Source organism: Coregonus lavaretus (assembly GCF_964263955.1).
Source record: "Coregonus lavaretus genome assembly, chromosome: 24".
NCBI lineage: Eukaryota > Metazoa > Chordata > Actinopteri > Salmoniformes > Salmonidae > Coregonus > Coregonus lavaretus.
Window position 1 is genome coordinate 17,457,370 of NC_140011.1, and position 21,849 is coordinate 17,479,218.

Consider the following 21,849-nt stretch of genomic DNA (forward strand, 5'->3'; position numbering starts at 1 on the left):
TTGTGGCGGAACAGTACATCTCAGGCACACAAGCTGCATAGTGCTGCAAAGCTGAGCGTCTACTGCAGTGATAGCAAACACACATTGATTTATATCTAATTAAAATTTTTACAAAAACATGAACACAATTTGAAGATGTGAAACAAAACCACGGTGTTCATCACAGAGGGAGAACTTTATATTAGATGAAAGCTGAGATCGTGACGAATCAGTAGATTCACTGGGCAACTCTGTGGTATGTTCACAGGGGGAGAGAGAACAATGAATAAGAGCAGTCCACTAGAAATGCGTCAGATTTTCCTTGACCACTAGCTATATAAAAAAGTATTACAGTAATAAGGCAGCTGAAATCTTATAGCATGTCAATTGTAAAGTTGATTGTGAATATATTTAGAGTATAATTAATTTTTATTTTTATAATGAATAGGTTGTTCATAGCATATTACATTTTTTAATGAAATCTACTATAGCAGGTAACACTTGTGCAAAAAGTGCATACAAATCATAGATAAATAATACATTAAATAATATTCAATCTGAGCTTTCTAACAGTATAATGGCCCTCTCATGAAGATAAGTGGATGGTCTTATGAAACCTAACATTAAAATTCAACAATAATGATCATCATGTAACTGGAAATGTCCCTTCCATCTGTCCCTGTCGGATTAAAGAAGAGCGGGCAAGTAGCGTGTAATGCAAGACCAGGGATGGTGCCCACTAGTATACAGCAAATCGATAAGCATTTAAATTGAATCAAATAAAATATCCAAATAGAATTTAATCAAACTTAATCAAATTGAACTAAATTGAATCAGTACGACTCACTCATGTCGTAGAAGTGCTGCCAGAAGGCCTCCACCCAGCGCTGTGTGTCCTGGGGTGTGTGTGTGGCCAGAGTGTGTGTGACAGCTTCGTCACCTCGGGTGTGTGTGCTGATGGATATACTCTGGGTATGGTGGAGAGGCCCTCTCTCGGACACACGGACACGGGTCTCCTTAGAAGGAGACAAACACACAACACAACACATGGAGAAAAGTAATGGCTTGTAGTACTATCACAGTATAGCTGGTAACAGCTAAAGGCAACAGAGATATTTATGCTTCTGTAGTTGTGTGTCTACCTGTGCATCATGCTTGTATGACAGCAAGGGATAGATGGGTGCATACTACAGTTGGTTCAGTGAGTAAACTGCATGTGATGTGTTGTGCACGTGGCTTATGTGTTGTGCACGTATACTATATATACAAAAGTATGTGGACACCCTTTCAAATGAGTGGATTCGGCTATTTCAGCCACACCCATTGCTGACAGGTGTGTGAAATCAATAGACAAACACTGGCAGTAGAATGACCTTACTGAAGAGCTCAGTGACTTTCAACATGGCACCGTCATAGGATGCCACCTTTCCAACAAATCAGTTCGTCAACCCTGGTCATCTGTAAGTGCTGTTATTGTGAAGTGGAAACGTCTAGGAGAAACAACGGCTCAGCCGCGAAGTGGTAGGCCACACAAGCTCATAGAACGGGACTGCCGAGTGCTGAAGCGCGTAACGCCTAAAAATCATCTGTCCTCGGTTGCAACACTCACCACGAGTTCCAAACTACCTCTGGAAGCAACGTCAGCACAAGAACTGTTCGTCAGGAGCTTCATGAAATGGGTTTCCATGGCCGAGCAGCTGCACACAAGACTAAGATCACCAAGCGTTGGCTGGAGTGGTGTAAAGCTTGACGCCATTGGTCTCTGGAGCACTGTAAACGCGTTCTCTGGAGTGATTAATCACGCTTCACCATCTGGCAGTCCTACAGAAGAATCTGGGTTTGGCAGATGCCAGGAGAACGCTACCTGCCCGAAAGCATAGTGCCAACTGTAAAGTTTGGTGGAGGAGGAATAATGGTCTGGGGCTGTTTTTCCATGGTTCGGGCTAGGCCCGTTACTTCCAGTGAATGGAAATCTTAACACTACAGCATACAATGACAATCTAGACGAGTCTGTGCTTCCAACTTTGTGGCAACAGTTTGGAAAAGGCCCTTTCCTGTTTCAGCATTATAATGCCCCCGTGCACAAAGCGAAGTCAATACAGAAATGGTTTGTGGAGATCGGTGTGGAAGAACTTGACTGGCCTGCACAGAGTAACTAGATTTTCTGTATTATAAGGAGCAGGATCCTGAGATAATGTTGTTAAAAGCTGCTTGAGGTTTGGGGTTGAGGGAAATCGTTGGGAATTAACCTCTCAGTATACAGTAAAAACAGACAATATACCATGCTCAATTCATTGTTAAAAAAATATGTTATAATAATGCAATTGCTCAGAGAAAGAGACTTGAGAAAATGTTTTTGGGGTAGCAAATATTACCACCCCTGTTTTCCACCCTCCCCTTGCAAGGATAATGGCATTGAGCCTTTTCATAAAATGTTTTATGAGATTGGAGAACACATTCGGAGCAATCTTAGATCATTCCTCTGTAGTTCAATTGGTAGAGCATGGCGCTTGTAACGCCAGGGTAGTGGGTTCGATCCCCGGGACCACCCATACATAAAAATGTATGCACACATGACTGTAAGTCGCTTTGGATAAAAGCGTCTGCTAAATGGCATATTAATTAATTAATATATTATTATTAATATTAATACAGAATCTTTCTAGATCCTTGATATCCTTTGTCGTCTGCACTTTTGGACTCCCCTCTTCAATTCAAACCAATTGAAAGCCACGAAAAGCTTTGTGCAGTGTCTGGGATTGTATAGCATGTTAAATATGTGAGTGAGTAACTGGAATTTGTGTATTATAAGGAGCAGGATCCTGAGATAATGCTGTTAAAAGCTGTTCAAGGTTTGGGGTTGAGGGAAATTGTTGGGAATTAATCTCTCAGTGTACAGTAAAAACTGACAATATACTATGCTCAATTAATTGTTAAAAAAATATGTTATAATAATGCAATTGCTCAGAGAAAGAGATTCTGTTTAACAAGTAATATCTTCTTGAGAAAAAAATGTGGGGTAACAAATATTGCCAGCCCTGTTTTCCACCCTCCCCTTGCAAGGATAACGGCACTGAGCCTTTTTATAAAATGTTTTATGAGATTGGAGAACACATTTGGAGCAATCTTAGATCATTCCTCCATACAGAATCTTTCCAGATCCTTGATATCCTTTGTCGTCTGCGCTTTTGGACTGCCCTCTTCAATTCAAACCACAGGTTTTCAATGGGGTTCAAGTCCGGAGACTGAGATGGCCATTGCAATATGTTGATTATGTGGTCAAGTAATCATTTCTTTGTGGATTTTGATGTCTGCTTGGGGTTATTGTCTTGCTGGAAGATCTACTTGTGGCCAAGTTTCAGCCTCCTGGCAGAGGCAACCAGGTTTTTGGCTAAAAAGTCCTGGTATTGGTGCCGTTGACCTTAACAAATGGCCCCAGGACCAGTGGAAGCAAAATAGCCCCATAACATCAAAGATCTACCACCACATTTTACAGTAGGTATGGGGTTCATTTCTGTATATAATTGACATGCTTCTTTTGCCAAACCTACCACTGGTATGCGTGGCCAAAGAGCTCTATTTCCATGTTATCCAACAAATGTAAATGGCTTGAGTTTGCTAAACAGCATTGGCACTTGAATTGGAACTGGTGCTATGGTCAGATGACATGAAAATAACGCTCTTTGGCCATGCACACCAGTGGTGGGTTTGGCGCAGCAGGAGATGTGTGTGTGTGTGACAGGAGATTAAAGCAACAGGTCTCATCTCTGTCTTCTCACAGACTGGCAAGATAAAAGCAGGTATTAGAGAGACAAAGGAATTGGGTAGAGCCAGTCTTGGCAGCTGATTTGTTGTGCACATGGCTGATGTGTCAGGCTGATAAGCACCGACATTGCATGAAATAGCTGGCTTCATTGTGAGAGAATGTGCGAAGGGTTAAATAGCAGGCAAACAGAATTCCATTCCTGTAATTCACAAAGCAAGATCCCCAGGCAAGGGGTGTCTTTGGGTTACACCGACAGTGCTCTCTAATGGACTGATCAAGAAGCTGCAGCAGACTTCAAAGACAAATCAAATTTGTCGCATGCGCCGAATACAACAGGTACTTACCATGAAATGCTTACTTATGAGCCCTTAACCAACAATGATTTAAAAATATTAAGTAAGAAAAGTTGGAAGCACAGAATCGTCTAGAATGTCATTGTATGCTGTAGCGTTAAGATTTCCCTTCACTGGAACTAAGGGGCCTAGCCCGAACCATGAATAACAGCCCCAGACCATCATTCCTCCTCCACCAAACTTTACAGTTGGCACTATGCATTCGGGCAGACAGCGTTCTCCTGGTATCCACCAAACCCAGAGTCGTCTGTTGGACTGCCAGATGATGAAGTGTGATTCATCACTCCAGAGAACGCGTTTCCACTGCTCCAGAGTCCAATGGCGGCAAGCTTTACACCACTCCAGTCGATGCTTAGCATTGCGCATAGTGATCCTAGGCTTGTGTGCGGCCCATGGAAACCCATTTCATGAAGCTCCCGATGAACAGTTCTTGTGCTGACGTTGCTTCCAGAGGCAGTTTGGATCTCGGTAGTGAGTGTTGCAACCGAGGACAGATGATTTTTAGGCGCCACGCACTTCAGCAGTCCCGTTCTGTGAGCTTGTGCGGCCTACCACTTCACGAATGAGCCGATGTTGGTCCTACTCGTTTCCACTTCACAATAACAGCACTTACAGTTGACTTGGGCAGCTCTAGCAGGACAGATATTTGACGAACTGACTTGTTGGAAAGGTGGCATCCGATGGCAGTCCCACGTTGAAAGTCACTGAGCTCTTCAGTAAGGCCATTCTACTGCCAATGTTTCTCTATGGAGATTGCATGGCTGTGTGCTAGATCTTTTACACGTCAGCAACAGGTGTGACTGAAATAGCCGAAACCACTCATTTGAAGGGTTTTCCACATACTTTTGGCCATGTAGTGTGTGTATGTGTGTGTGTGTGTGTGCGGCGTCAATATGCATGTGTGTGTTTTGTGTGTGTGTTTGTGTGTGTTTGTATTAGTGTGTGGATAAAGTCCAGTGAGTGTACACCGAGCCTGTGCAAAAATAAGAATACAAAATAATAAAATAAGGGGGTCAATGCAAATAGTCCAGGCAGCCATTTGATGAATTGTTCAGCAGTCTTATTGCTTGGGGGTAGAAGCTGTTAAGGAGCCTTTTAGTCCCAGACTTGGCGCTCCGGTACTGCTTGCCGTGCAGTAGCAGAGAGAACAGTCTATGACTTGGGTGGCTGGAGTCTGACAATTTTTAGGGCCTTCCTCTGACACCGCCTGGTATAGAGGTCCTGGATGGCAGGAAGCTCAGCCCCAGTGATGTACTGGGCTGTAAGTAGAGTGGTGTTGTGCTGTTATATCTTGCTACAAGGGACGTACACCTCTAATAAAAATAAATAACAAAATGTCCTTTTGTGGGGGCTAAATGGTGTTATAGTTCAGTATTTATGCAAAGTTGCGTCAGTCTCTGCATGTTTATGGATGACTGTGAGTGTGAATATGCTAAGTAATCAACCTTGTTGATGGCGATGGTGAATAACGGCTCCTCTTGGGCCACCATCCTCTCTTGACTGTGGTAACAGATAAGACTTGTCCCTCTGAGGACAGCGTAGATGTCGGTCCAGCACTCAGGCTCCATCTCAAGCTGATTATGAGAATGGTAAGAATGATTATAACGATGCATTTGACTAAACTACAATGCATTCGTAATGTTTTCAGTGTTATTCTAAAATGGATTAAATTAATTGTTTTCCTCATCAATCTACACACAATACCCCATAACGACAAAGAGAAAACAGGTTTAGACATCAAATAAAAACAAATACGTTATTTACATAAGTATTCAGACCCTTTGCTATGAGACTCGAAATTGAGTTCAGGTGCATCCTGTTTCCATTGATCTTCCTTGAGATGTTTCTACAACTTGATTGGAGTCAACCTGTCAACATGATTTGGAAAGGCACACACCTGTCTATTTAAGGTCCCACAGTTGACAGTCCATGTCAGAGCAAAAACAAAGCCAAGAGGTTGAAGGAATTGTCCATAGAGCTCCGAGACAGGATTGTGTCGAGGTACAGATCTGGGGAAGGGTACCAAAACATTTCTGCAGCATTGAAGGTCCCCAAGAACACAGTGGCCTCCATCATTCTTAAACGAAGTTTGGAACCACCAAGACTCTTCCTAGAGCTGGCCGCCCGGCCAAACTGAGCAATCGGGGAGAAGGGCCTTGGTCAGGGAGGTGACCAAGAACCCGATTGTCAGTCTGGCAGAGCTCCAGTGTTCCTCTGTGGAGATAGGAGAACCTTCCAGATGGACAACCATATCTGCAGCACTCCACCAATCAGGCCTTTATGGTAGATTGGCCAGACGGAAGCTACTCCTCAGTAAAAGGCACATGACAGCCCTTTTGGAATTTGCCAAAAGGCACTTAAAGGACTCAGAGCATGAGAAACAAAATTCTCTGGTCTGAACAAACCATGATTTAACTATTTGGCCTGAATGCCAAGCGTCACGTCTGGAGGAAAGATGGCACGATCTCTATGGTGACGCAAGGTGGTGGCAGCATCATGCTGTGGGGATGTTTTTCAGCGGCAGGGACTGGGAGACTAGTCAGGATCGAGGTAAAGATGAACGGAGAAAAGTACAGAGAGATCCTTGATGAAAACCTGCTCCAGAACGCTCAGGATCTCAGACTGGGGCGAAGGTTCACCTTCCAACAGGACAACGACCCTAAGCACACAGCCCGTGTAGCTCAGTTGGTAGAGCATGGCGCTTGCAACGCCAGGGTTGTGGGTTCGATTCCCACGGGGGACCAGTATGAAAATGTATGCACTCACTAACTAAGTCCCTCTGGATAAGAGCGTCTGCTAAAAAAGGACTAAAAAAAGACAACTCAGGAGTTGCTTCAGGACAAGTCTCTGAATGTCCTTGAGTGGCCCAGCCAGAGCTCGGACTTGATCCCGATCGAACATCTCTGGAGAGACCTGAAAATAGCTGTGCAGCGACGCTCCCCATCCAACCCGACAGAGCTTGAGAGGATCTGCAGAGAAGAATGGATGAAACTCCCCAAATACAGGTGTGCCAAGCTTGTAGCGTCATACCCAAGAAGACTCTAGGCTGTAATCGCTGCCAAAGGTGCTTCAACAAAGTACTGAGTAAAGGGTCTGAAAACGTATGTAAATGTTTCATAATTTTTTTATTACATTTGCAAAAAATCTAAAAACCTATTTTTGCTTTCTCATTATAGGGTATTGTGTGTAGATTGATGAGGGGAAAAAACGATTACATCCATTTTAGAATAAGGCTGAAACATAACAAAATGTGGAAAAAGTATTGGGGTATGAAGACATTCTGAATGCACTGTAATTACGACACTAATGATCATACTAAAGCTGAGGATTAGGATGATTAAACAAATGATGCGAATGATGATGGTGGGTGTGATACTAATGACGATGATGAAGAGTTAACTCACCTTGATCTTGAGCCTGCCGCTGATAACATGCTGGGTCATACAGAGGGGCTGGGCGGCCAGACGGCAACACAAACTGCCATAGAGAGGCAGCCAGAATGCATTGTCCTCTGGAACACAATGGGTTAATGAGTCTGTTGCTTGCTATACAAGTACAGTATACGGCGAAAGGAGAGGAGTCGCCGCTCACCTGTGGCTGATATGGACAGGTCGTGTGTTCTGAAGCTGTCCTGAACATGTGCCATTTTCAGTGTGGTGTGGGCCAGAAGGTGATACTTTGGCCCCCTGCAGACAGACACCACACACAATCAACAGTTCGTCGGAATGTACTGCATGTACAGTGCCTTGCAAAAGTATTCATCCCCCTTGGCGTTTTTCCTATTTTGTTGCATTACAACATGTAATTTAAATGGATATTTATTTGGATTTCATGTAATAGACATACACAAAATAGTCCAAATTGGTGAAGTGAAATGAAAAAAATTACTTTTTTCAAAATATTCAAAAAAAGTAATAATGGAAAAGTGGTGCGTGCATATGTATTCACCCCCTTTGCTATGAAGCCCCTAAATAAGATCTGGTGCAACCAATTACCTTCAGAAGTCACATAATTAGTTAAATAAAGTCCACCTGTGTGCAATCTAAGTGTCACATGATCTCAGTATATATACACCTGTTCTGAAAGGCCCCAGACTCTGCAACACCACTAAGCAAGGGGCACCACCAAGCAAGCGGCACCATGAAGACCAAGGAGCTCTCCAAACAGGTCAGGGACAAAGTTGTGGAGAAGTACAGATCAGGGTTGGGTTATAAAAAAATATCTGAAACTTTGAACATCCCACGGAGCACCATTAAATCCATTATTTAAAAAAATGGAAAGAATATGGCACCACAACAAACCTGCCAAGAGAGGGCCGCCCACCAAAACTCACGGACCAGGCAAGGAGGGCATTAATCAGAGGCAACAAAGAGACCAAAGATAACCCTGAAGGAGCTGTAAAGCTCCACAGCGGAGATTGGAGTATCTGTCCATGGGACCACTTTAAGCTGTACACTCCACAGAGCTGGGCTTTACGGAAGAGTGGCCAGAAAAAAGCCATTGCTTAAAGAAAAAAATAAGCAAACACGTTTGGTGTTCGCCAAACGCATGTGGGAGACTCCCCAAACATATGGAAGAAGGTACTCTGGTCAGATGAGACTAAAATTTATATTTTTGGCCATCAAGGAAAACGCTATGTCTGGCGCAAACCCAACACCTCTCATCACCCGAGAACGCCATGGTGGTGGCAGCATCAGGCTGTGGGGATTTCTTTCCATTGGCAGGGACTGGGAAACTGGTCAGAATTGAAGGAATGATGGATGGCATTAAATACAGGGAAATTCTTGAGGGAAACCTGTTTCAGTCTTCCAGAGATTTGAGACTGGGACGGAGGTTCACCTTCCAGCAGGAAAATGACCCTAAGCATCCTGCTAAAGCAACACTTTAGTGGTTTAAGGGGAAACATTTAAAATGTCTTGGAATGGCCTAGTCAAAGCCCAGACCTCAATACAATTGAGAATCTGTGGTATGACTTAAAGATTGCTGTACACCAGTGGAACCCATCCAACTTGAAGGAGCTGAAGCAGTTTTGCCTTGAAGAATGGGCAAAAATCCCAGTGGCTAGATGTGCCAAGCTTATAGAGACATACCCCAAGAGACTTACAGCTGTAACTGCTGCAAAAGGTGACTCTACAAAGTATTGACCTTGGGGGTTGTGAATAGTTATGCACACTCAAGTTCTTTTTTCGGTCTTATTTCTTTGTTTGTTTCACACCAATAATATTTTGCATCTTCAAAGTGGTAGGCAGGTTGTGTAAATCAAATGATACAAAACCCAAAAAAATCCATTTGAATTCCAGGTTGTAAGGCAACAAAATAGGAAAAATGCCAAGGGGGGGTGAATACTTTCGCAAGCCACTAAGTATGCATATTTGAGGACTTGTGTGCAAGTTTGAGTTGACATTATGTGTATCATCGTTGCATGTGATTCCAGTTGTGTGTGTGTATCATGCGTGTGTGTGTGTGTGTGTATGTGCAGCTGCTACATCAACACTCACTGTGTACAGAGAGCAGGCAGCAGAGATGGTGGAGACCCTCCTCCATCGCCTCCCTCTACGTTGGGTATGGTACCACAGGCTGCAGACTCCAGAGCTGCCCTGATCCTCCTCCCAGAGGTGCAGCCCAGGGAGCTGCTGAGGCGGTTCAGTCTCCTGGGTCCTAGTGCCCCTGGGCCCGGAGAAAAGTCCTCCACCACACAGGTACTGTACAGCTCCACACGGAGCTCAAAGCACGGGCTCGCCTCCTTACTGGATCATATACAGGAACCCACACACGTACACAGATGAATACAGCAACAAATATTAACAAAGAGACATGGACATAGTAAAATACAGAATTACACACAAATAACATCATTAAACTGAAGCAAATATTAAAACCACAGACAAAATGCTACATCATATGTTAGGTAGACAAAATGAGAGCAACTCGAGCAGCCACTTGCAATATGATGGTGTCCTCGAAGCAGATGTCAGTCAAAGTCCTGTCCACCATCACCAGGTCTGTGTCATAGATCTCTCTGCCACACTGGAGCAGACAGAACACAGCACAGCGATGCAGCTCTGAAAGAGAGCGAGAGCAAGAGAGAGAGAAGAGCAAGATAGATAGAGAAAGAATGGAGATGGATAGAGTGGGTGATGGGGAGGATGGAGTTTAGAGAAAGGAAGATGGGCAGAGAGAGCAGAAAGAAAACAGGACAGAGATGGCAGAAAAATAGTGAGAAGGTAGTGAGAGTAGGCTAGGTAAAAGTCCAATAACTTCACCTTTACAGGATTAACCCGTGTGACCTCTAAATCTGACCTGATTTCAGTTGTAGCTCTGAGAGGAGCCACGATTATACAAGTGTTTTTAGAAACAAACAGGAGGCGGTGCATAGCATGCGCTGACCCCACATGCACGAGTCATATCATCTGCATGGATTAGCCACGTAACTGGTTTAGACAGGATTATAGATTGAGACCTTGGATTTACTCCATCAATGGAATGTATGTACTCAGGCCACCCTGGTAGTGGTGGGAGAGCTATGACTCAAATGAAACTCTGATGAAGTACCGGCCGGGTACACTTAAATACAAATAGCCAATAGAGACTCAACTCTCTCAATATGCACCATTTGCATTCTAATCTAACCCTAGGGTTTCCAGTAGCTGTTCCATTCAATTCAAACATTATTGTTAGGAGCTAGATGCTATCAAGTGCTATTATTGCCTAATGTTGTTATTGGATGCGAGATGTTCATGACCGATGTCGAGGAGCACCGATTTAATCCCAAAGAATCCTGTGATTCTAGGCATGACCACATGATGTGTTGTCATGACAGGCTTAGTGACAGCACCATTAAAGTTATATGGGACTCACCTCCTTTGTTCTTGAAGTACTCTGAGTCTTTCCACATGAGTGGGATACGCAGGTCTAGAGTGGAAGAGGAAGAGGGGAGAATGGATGGATTGAGGAATAGAGGGACAGCGAGAGAGAGAATGAGCTATTTCTGTCAGATAGAGTATTCCTTCCTGTATCTGTTGGTGTCTGTGTGTGCATGTGTACACACTCACCTGAGATCGCCACATTACCCATGCAGGGCAGCCTCTCATCCAGTGACCCACCAATAGAGGACCTGCAGCGGAGAACAGAGTGGAGCTCATTTATCCTTCCATCTGTTCCTCCATTCACCCATCCATTTATTTATTTTCTAAATACATATGACAGCAAACCGCCCCCACCCACCCCCTCTCTCTCTCCTACCTGCGGCCTACTCTCTGCAGGACCTGGGCCTCCCTCATCCTCTGCAACTGGCTGAGCAGGGCCAGGATGCGGGTGTTGCAAGTGAGCAGGCTCTTGGAGGCCTCCAGGGCCTGGTCTCTCTGGGAGCACGCAGCCAGCAGCTTACTGGCCCCCTCACGCATCCGCACCTCGCGGTCTATCTGACGCTGCACCTCACCGTCCTGAGTGGTTCAGAGTGAGAGAGAGGAGAGAAGGAACGATAGGGAGAGAAAGATTAGAGAAAGGATAGAGATGGATAGAGTGGCTCAGCTCTGATTTACTAATCAACTACTATGGGATTGTGTACAGCTAAGTGACCCTTCCTCCACATTCAACAATGCCATATATAACTGTGAATCATACAACAGCTCTCAACACAACAGAAGTCAGAGGTCTTGGACCAGGCCCAGTCAGGAGGATGAGGGCAGTAAGGATCTATTCTGTCCTGCTTACCAGAAACCCTAGACAAACAAGCAGCTCGGTATTTCCACTTCAAAAAGCACATGAAATAGGATTGACACCCACCATCTCAGATTTTTCTGAAATTGTTTCTGTAGTTAGAAAAATATAAAATGAGCATTCCTGTTGGAATATAATCTGATCTCTGAGATATTAAGATAATTGATTGCTCCCAAATTGGCCATTTTAATTTATAGGATTCATATAATATTCAATAAATATAGTACCTAACATTCGATTTGGGCCAAACCTTTTCTTTACAATCAATAAGACATGAGGAATCCCAAAAAAGTAAAAAGCCTCCCACGGAAGCCCCACACCCCCGCCTATCCCACCCCAACAAGTACACAGTATCAGTTCTCTATGTCTGACAAGTAGTATGGAGCTGCAGCTCTGACTATTGTTTCTTCATGTTATGTAATGTATTCCCAGTGAATGTGGTGATGTTTTTTCCAACTGTTCAGAGAAATGTGTCTTTGAAGTAGTTAGATTTATGTCCCATCAGACATCCTGATATTACCAGGTTCTGACCCCTAGATGATGCCATTCCTGCTATTAGGTGAAAAGTGTGAAACATTTCCTGGGTATACAACGTCATTTAAGTCATAAGAGTGATCTTGTCCCAGTTTTCTGCATCAGGGTCATCCTGCAGCCCACTAAGAGTTGGATTGTGATATCATCACTTTCAGCAGTTTCCCCCTAAAACATTTGGCATATTTGTTGTTAGGAAGATCGGTCCAAATAGGATGTTTGGTACTATATTTATTGGCCATGACCCCACTGTCTGAGGGTGTCTCAGAGGGAGTTGGGATATGCAAAAAACATATTTCCAATTCACATGTGTATAATACACACTTGTACATGTGTGAAATAGGACAAATAAGTACCCACCAAATAATAATAAGTATTATTATTATTACTACTACTACACTGAACAACAATATAAATGCAACATGTAAAGTGTTGGTCCCATGTTTCATGAGCTGAAATAAAAAATCCCAGACATTTTCCATATGCACAAAAAGCTTATTTCTCTTAAGTTTTGTGCTATTTATTTACATCCCTGTTAGTGAGCATTTCTCCTTTGCCAAGATAATCCATCCACCTGACTGGTGTGGCATATCAAGAAGCTGATTAAACAGCATGATCATTACACAGGTGCACCTTGTGCTGAGGACAATAAAAGGCCACTCTAAAATGTGCAGTTTTGTCACACAACACAATGCCACAGATGTCTCAAGTTGAGGGAGGGTGCAATTGTCATGCTGACTGCAGGAATGTCCACTCTGAAAGACCCGGTCAAAATAGCATCTTGGGTTAAACAGACAATCTGTGATTACCATTTGTACATACACTACCAGTCAAAAGTTTGGACACACCTACTCATTCAAGGGTTTTTCATTATTTTTACCATTTTCTACATTGTAGAATAATAGTGAAGACATCAAAACTATGAAATAACACATATGGAATCATGTAGTAACCCAAAAAGTGTTAAACAAATCAAAATATATTTTATATTTGAGATTCTTCAAATAGCCACCCTTTGCCTTGATGACAGCTTTGCACACTCTTGGCATTCTCTCAACCAGCTTCATGAGGTAGTCACCTGGAATGCATTTCAATTAACAGGTGTGCCTTGTTAAAAGTTAATTTGTGGAATTTCTTTCCTTAATGCGTTTGAGCCAATCAGTTGTGTTGTGACAAGGTAGGGGGGTATACAGAAGATAGCCCTATTTGGTAAAAGACCAAGTCCATATTATGTCAAGAACAGCTCAAATAAGCAAAGAGAAACGACAGTCCATCATTACTTAAGACATGAAGGTCAGTCAATACGGAACATTTCAAGAACTTTGAACGTTTCTTCAAGTGCAGTCGCAAAAACCATCAAGCGCTATGATGAAACAGGCTCTCATGAGGACCGCCACAGGAATGGAATACCCAGAGTTACCTCTGCTGCAGAGGATAAGTTAATTAGAGATACCAGCCTCAGAAATTGCAGCCCAAATAAATGTTCCTTCTTTTAGAAACTTTCATGGCCCAGTTCCAGCATTTCCAAATCATACAACAAATGAGGGCATTTTTGTCAGTATTATTTCTCTCAAATGTTGGCAAAAATGTGTTTACATCCCTGTTAGTGAGAATTTCTCCTTTGCCAAGATAATCCATCCACCTGACATGCGTGGCATATCAAGAAGCTGATTAAACGGCATGATCATTACACAGGTGCACCTTGTGCCGGGGACAATAAAAGGCCACTTAAAAATGTGCAGTTTTGTCACACAACACAATGCCACAGATGTCTCAAGTTTTGAGGGAGTGTGCAATTGGCATGCTGACTGCAGGAATGTCCACCAGAGCTGTTGCCAGAGAAAAATGTTCAACATCATTTTAGAGAATTTGGCAGTACATTCAACCGGCCTCGCAACAGCAGAACAAGTGTAACCATGCCAACCCAGGACCTCCACATCAGTCTTCTTCAACTGCAGGATCGTCTGAGACCAGCCACCCAGACAGCTGATGAAACTGTTGGTTTGCATAACCGAAGTATTTCTCCACAAACTGTCAGAAACCATCCCAGGGAAGTTTATCTGCGTGCTCTTCGTCCTCACCAGGGTCTTGACCTGACTGCAGTTTGGCGTCATAACCGACTTCAGTGGGCAAATGCTCAACATCGATGGACAATGGCACGCTGGAGGTGTGCTCTTCACAGATGAATCCCGGTTTCAACTATACCAGGCAGATGGCAGACAGCATGTATGGGGTTGTGTGGATGAGCAGTTTGCTGATGTCAACGTTGTGAACAGAGTGCTTCATTGTGGCGGTGGGGTTATGGTATTGGCAGGCATGAGCTACGCAATTTGAATGCACAGAGATACTGTGACGAGATCCTGAGGCCCATTGTCGTGCCATTCATCCACCGCAATCATCTTATGTTTCAGCATGATAATGCATGGCCCCATATCGCAATGATCTGTACACAATTCCTGGAAGCTGAAAATGTTCCAGTTCTTCCATGGCCTGCATCCTCACCAGACATGTCACCCATTGAGCATGTTTGGTATGCTCTGGAACAACATTTACAACAGCATGTTCCAGTTCCCAACAATATCCACAACTTTGCACAGCCATTGAAGAATAGTGGGGCAACATTCCACAGGCCACAATCAACAGCGATCAACTCTATGCAAAGGAGATGTGTCGCGCTGCATGAAGCAAATGGTGGTTACACCAGATACTGACTGGTTTTCTGATCCACGACCAACAGATGCATATCTTTATTCCCAGTCATGTGAAATCCATAGATAAGGCATTCATTAATTTATTTAAATTGACTGATTTCAATATATGAACTGTAACTCAGTAGAATCTCTGAAATTGTTGCATTTTGAGTGTATATTTTTGTTCAGGGTATTATAATTGTTGAATATTATATGAATCCTATAAATTAAAATTGCCAATTTGGGTGCAATGAATTAGCTGAATTATATTTCAGCAAAATAATGTTGCAGGAATGTTAATCTTATCTGTGGTGGGTGTCATGGCTTGCTGAAATGACATGGAACAACCCAGCTAAAGTATCAGGGTTTGGGGGAGGGGGGGGGGGGGGGCATTGGTACCAGGCAGGATAAATTAATCAGATCAAACTGCCAAAACAATACCTTGTGGTACAAAATGTGCTCACATTATCTAGCCATGTGACTTATGCTGTATTGTTTTAGGTTTTGTTGCAGCATTGGTTTAACTCTACACACATTCAAGCCAGGTTAAGATTGGAGGAGATTAATGATCATGCTTTGTGCTGCTACGTCATTTAATTCAAGTATTTTTTACCATAACCCTCAATGGTATGTTATGTTTCTGTAAGCATGGATAGATCCCATTAACCTTCAGTTCAGTGTAACTTCTATGCTCCCTTCGAGGCAAGCATCACTGAAGCATGCATGAGAGCACCAGCTGTTCCGGATGACTATGTGATCACGCTCACCGTAGCCGATGTGAGTAAGACTTTTAAGCAGGTCAACATTCAAAAGGCCGCAGGGCCAGACGGATTACCAGGACATGTACTCCAAGCATGTGCTGACCAACTGGCAAGTGTCTTCACTGACATTTTCAACATGTCCCTGACTGAGTCTATAATACCAACATGTTCCAAGCAGACCACCATAGTCCCCGTGCCCAAGGACACTAAGAACCTGCCTAAATGACTACCGACCCGTAGCACTGACGTCTGTAGCCATGAAGTTCTTTGAAAGGCTGGTCATGGCTCACATCAACACCATTCTCCCAGAAACCCTAGACCCAACTTAATTTGCATACCGCCACAACAGATCCACAGATTATGCAATCTCTATTGCACTCCACACTGCCCTTTCCCACCTGGACAAGAGGAACACCTACGTGAGAATGCTATTCATTGACTACAGCTCAGTGTTCAATACCATAGTGCCCTCAAAGCTCATCAATAAGCTAAGGATCCTGGGACTAAACACCTCCCTCTGCAACTGGATCCTGGACTTCCTGACGGGCCGCCTCCAGGTGGTAAGGGTGGGTAACAACACATCTGCCACGCTGATCCTCAACACGGGGGCCCCTCAGGGGTGCGTGCTCAGTCCCCTCCTGTACTCCCTGTTCACCCATGACTGCATGGCCAGGCACGACTCCAACACCATCATTAAGTTTGCCGACGACACAACAGTGGTAGGCCTGATCACCGACAACGATGAGACAGCCTATAGGGAGGAGGACAGAGACCTGGCCGTGTGGTGCCAGGATAACAACCTCTCCCTCAACGCCCCCATTCTCATCGACGGGGCTGTAGTGGTACAGGTTGAGAGCTTCAAGTTCCTTGGTGTCCACATCACCAATGAACTATCATGGTCCAAACACACCAAGACAGTCGTGAAGAGGGCACGACAAAGCCTATTCCCCCTTAGGAGACTGAAAACATTTGGCATGGGTCCTCAGATCCTCAAAAAGTTATACAGCTGCAACACCGAGAGCATCCTGACTGGTTGCATCTCCGCCTGGTATGGCAACTGCTCGGCCTCCGACGGCAAGGCACTACAGAGGGTAGTGCATACGGCCCAGTACTTCACTGGGGCCAAGCTTCCTGCCATCCAGGACCTCTATACCAGGCGGTGTCAGAGGAAGGCCCTCAAAATTGTCAAAGACTCCAGCCACACTAGTCATAGACTGTTCTCTCTGCTACCGCACGGCAAGCGGTACCGGAGCGCCAAGTCTAGGTCCAAAAGGCTTCTCAACAGCTTCTACCCCCAAGCCATAAGACTCCTGAACAGCTAATCATGGCTACCCGGACTATTTGCATTGCCCCCACCCCATCTTTTTATGCTGCTGGTACTCTTAATTATTTATGCATAGTCACTTTAACTCTACCCACATGTACATATTACCTCAACTAGCCGGTGCCCCTGCACATTGACTCTGCACCGGTACCCCCCTGTATATAGCCTCCCTACTGTTATTTTATTTTACTTCTGCTCTTTTTTTCCCCTCAACACTTTTTTGTTGTTGTTGTTTTATTTTACTTTTTTATGAAACAATAAATGCATTGTTGGTTAAGGGCTGTAAGTAAGCATTTCACGGTAATGTCTACACCTGTTGTATTCGGCGCATGTGGCAAATAAAATTAGATTTGATTTGATTGATCAACAAAATCCCCATGTGACAGTAATAAAGTCTACAAATAATTTGTCCAAGCATATCCAAATGAACTGTGTCATGTCTGACGTCTCTTCCCTCTAACATCTAACAGTTCCCTACCAGGATGTAGCACACCTGACAAAGAGTCCCTGATTACCATATCTGTACAGAAACATAAGAAACATAATTATTCCTATCCAGACCCAATTTGCCTTCTAATAGGTGTCTACACAGCCCAAACTCCAACTAGACTCCATATTCCTTCCAATACATTAATCAGATTCTTCACGATTGATGTACATACATAAATACATGATCCTAAATACATGATGATGGGCGCTCCTGACAAAGATTGTATTAGTATATTCACGCATGTACACCATATATTACAAGCATCCTTACGCAACGACCAAGCTACCCCTTAGTAAAAAGGTCCTTAGTAAAAAGGTCTGGTGCTGCCACTGTACCAACACTGTTCTGTACACTCACCTGGTCATTTTCAAAGATGTTCATGTTCCTCAGTCCCTCATAAAGCTCCACTCTCTACTTTATGAATGACTTCACCAGTGTTATAATACAGAGCATCCAGTACAGTCTAGTTTCGGAGTTATTAAAGCTACAGTCAGTCAGCCAGAGAGACGAGAGAAGGTCCAGTCAACAGGGAGTGGAGGCAGGGATTTTAAATGGATTAGTATGCCTTGTTATTTCAAGTCCCAGACTAGTCCCACCTCTGGGAAGATTAACGTAATACCTGGATGAGCTTTACGTGACAACATGTAATATACAGGCTATAGTCATATGTCATATAAACAGATATCTTAACACCATATGCAGCTCTGACTTATTGTCAGCATGCAGATTTTATCATGGCTCAGACTGGTAGTATTATTCAACTATTTGCATGTACTGTACTGTAATATGCCTTAGTACATTTGAGAAAACAGTGCCCTCTCCTGGACTGTTTTGTACTATATCCAATGGCCTTTCTTACAGTTGTTCATAGAGCACATGGTTACGGACCTCAGATATTGACTATGCATAGTGTGACAGCATTGTCAAATCTATTCAGCTCCAGAGGGGGAGGGTTGGGGCCAATAATGTATAAAGGGTTTGGACTGCCTAGTGGGTTACTAGTCAGTAAAAACCCAATGAAATAATGTCCAATCTGATGTTGGGAGCTGCAGCACTACATAGAGGTGTTAATGTGTGGTAGAGCTAGTTCACTCTGGCCTACTGATCTTAGGTCAGTCAACTGCACAGGAGGACAGGTCAGGGATTATTTTAGCCGTTGATCATGACTCTCTGTTCCATTACATTACACACAAGAGTCATTGGACAAAGACGTCTTCTGTACGGGGGAGTTTTGTTAAGAGCCGCAACGCTCGGTCTGAACATTAACACGCACTGCTTGCGGTATGGTTTTGGAAGCATAAGGACCATACCTTTCATATCAGCAAGCAATCATTTTCAAAAACGAAAGGTTAAACTGATACACACCTTAATATGGTTAGGGTTCCAACACAGCCATATTTCCATGTTTGAGCGCTTGTTTATGGAAAACAGATGGAAGACAGAGTGGACTACCTGTGCTAATTAGCTAGCTATCTGAGTCTCCAAACACCTGTGTGTAAACGGAAGGCAGACACCACAAACGTGTTGTCACCGAAAAATACTGTCTGCGGTGAAACCAGTTAAAACAGTGTACAGTAAGTGTATATTTTGCATCTGTGAAATTATTTTGATGTGATATGAAGGTAGAGGGACTTGTTTTGAGAACCGTACAGCAATTGGATGGAGTATTTGGCTGTTTTGGCTTCCAGAGCCAACTCTCCCTTTAAACAGAACATGTAAGGTCCTTGGACTAAGGAGTAACGTTAGGCTCCTTTAGTCCAATATTGGGCTAGGATTATCTATGATCCACGCAAAACCTCTGGATGAGTGGTTCCCATATGTTTTCTCATACTGTAGTTTTCAGCTACATTTGAACCAAACCAATGTTCTTAACCAAGACCCATGTCTTAAGCCGTGACCCAAAAATAATTGAGCCAGCAACCAACTTGTGGACATTACACATGGACGGTCATGATTTGGTCAATATTAGGCTTACTACACAGGAGGATACAGGGTAGTTTCCCCAATCGCAGGCCACGACCCACTGAGCAGTATCCAAGGAAAACCCCACGCTGCACTCAGACAGAACAGTCATTGTTTGAGACTGACCGCATAGTTATAGAATTAACAGAAGTTATGGATCACTCATTCACTGTGACAAATCTACACACTGGAGCTGTCTGGACTTGCGTCACTTGAGCAATGATAGAGTCACCGTCTGGTCTGGTCTGCTCTCCTCCCACTCCCTGGCGTTAGGTCAGGTGTGTGTCTGTGTGTGTGTGTGTGTGTGTGTTGGGGTGTCAACTCTTCCTCTCCCATCTTCTCTCTATATCTCCTTCTCCCCTCCGTCTATTCTTCAATTCACCTGCAGATGCCCCTTGGTCTAGTCTTGGTTGGTGACTTTATAATGTAATCAGTTGATTCTGTGAGTCTGAAAAAACATTCCACATTTTTATGCATCTAATAAAAGTGTTAAATGAGTCTGATAAGAAATCTGGCTGTGCCAAGTATACAGAGTAGAGGGCAAAGAGCTCGGATAAAGAATGCCATCATGTCAGAGTAAATGCTTGTGAAAGGGTTGCATTTCCCATGGGAGGGAAGAATGGGGAGAAAGATAATCTGTATATTAACTATATATTATTTCAATAATCTTATCACCTCTTATTAGTGACTTAAGGAGTTTCTGTTACATAATTTGAAGGCCAGGAAGCAATATGTACATTCCAACTAGATTACTCATGCATGAGTCATTTCACGAGTCCTGAGAATCATTTAGGTTTTTGGTCATTTCCTGTGTGCTATGGCATTGTATCAAGGGAAAAAAGTGTTATCATTAAAGGGGCAATCCGCATTTGCTACATACATTTTTGGGGGACTTATAAATGAATGATATACACTAATTGATTCTTGAAGAATGTTCCTTATAAATACCTCCTGAGCTAAGTTCAACTGTCATACCCCATCAGAGCTATAACTTTGATATATTGGATGGTCAGTCCTTTCATCAATACCGCTGTCTATGAATTTATGAGTGTAACATTTCTCCAGGCCCATCCCTGAGTTTTTTTAATTACCAAAACAGGGGCGGGGTGCACTTTGTTATTGTTTCAAATGCGAGTTGCCCCTTTACGCTATAGTTGTCATGAACAGAGCACATTACTTATTTCAAATAGCCTGATTATGGTGATCCAATTTATCATAGAGAACCCAAATACACCGTATCAACAGCAGAAAACAGGAAAATATGGTATAATGCACTCTCACAGGCCGGGAGGATCGCTTTGTGTGGCGAAACGTTACCTCTCCACTCACCTGTGCCGTTTCCGTAAGAGTGTTGAAATGCCCACGTCGTCGTATTTCCAGATCCAATGCTGATCCCCTTGCTATCGTGGTTCTCGACACCTGATTTCGGCAAAACATTGTAATAGCCTACCATGTACAGTTACAAGTTCAAAGGAATCTTGAAAAGCTATGTCAATTGGTAGCCTTAAAACGATAACGATTCGCACTATGACTACTGTTTTATAGTAGAAGCTATCGAGAAATGAATAAAATATTCGAGAAGTTCAAGTAAGTATTTTATCGTCGTGTTCGTACAACAATCGGCCAGGTTTGAGGTTGGGTTGGGTTGGGTTGGGTTGGGGGCGAGAAGGAGGATAACTCTTCTTCTTCTTTGGTACCATGGCGTTCGCACATTTGTTTGTGCATGCCGCCACCTACTGATCACGTTACACTTTGTAATAATAAAATAAAATGGAAGGGGGAAAATAAAAATAATTGCACTACCATCTAACCCTACACCTATATACCACTATTTTAAATAAATAATAATAATAATTACAAATAAAATACAATAAAAAAAAAAAAACATTCCACTACTTTGACCCTAACTGATCCTACACCAACCTGACGGCCTGGGAGGATGGGACTCTTTCGATCAACACACCTTGTAACTCTGCAGTAAAACCTCATACACCCAAGTACTTCTCTGCAGCTGCCATCACCACATCTATTCTCTTTGATTTACATTCCATTGCTGCGGTACAGTTGATAACCATAGCAATGAATGCTAAGGAGCCAACCTTACTGAAGCACAAATTTGTATCACTCTGTATTGGCCTAGGACTACTACTCACCCTTGACCCATCATCCTCTACTCTCTTCATTGCCTCAGCATACGACACCTTCTGTTCTACTCTGACCCTGGCAACCTCAACCTGTCTCTCTCAAACTGGACACTTCTGATCCCCAGCAACA

The 21,849-nt window shown here is 43.4% G+C and overlaps 1 protein-coding gene across 1 annotated transcript in view; it reads right to left on the reverse strand.

Moving 5' to 3' along the window:
• LOC311099591 (rhotekin-like) overlaps positions 1–21,259 on the reverse strand; it is a 47,670-nt gene extending 26,411 nt beyond the window's left edge. The window contains exons 1-10 of the mRNA XM_084140285.1: positions 20,905–21,259; positions 11,341–11,540; positions 11,151–11,212; positions 10,957–11,010; positions 10,043–10,160; positions 9,597–9,845; positions 7,690–7,784; positions 7,503–7,609; positions 5,544–5,672; positions 827–995 (exon numbers count right to left, since the gene is read on the reverse strand). Of these exons, the coding sequence (XP_083996411.1) occupies positions 827–995; positions 5,544–5,672; positions 7,503–7,609; positions 7,690–7,784; positions 9,597–9,845; positions 10,043–10,160; positions 10,957–11,010; positions 11,151–11,212; positions 11,341–11,540; positions 20,905–21,012 (1,291 nt within the window). The 5' untranslated portion in view covers positions 21,013–21,259. The remainder of the gene's footprint in view (positions 1–826; positions 996–5,543; positions 5,673–7,502; positions 7,610–7,689; positions 7,785–9,596; positions 9,846–10,042; positions 10,161–10,956; positions 11,011–11,150; positions 11,213–11,340; positions 11,541–20,904) is intronic.
• Positions 21,260–21,849: the final 590 nt, after the last annotated feature.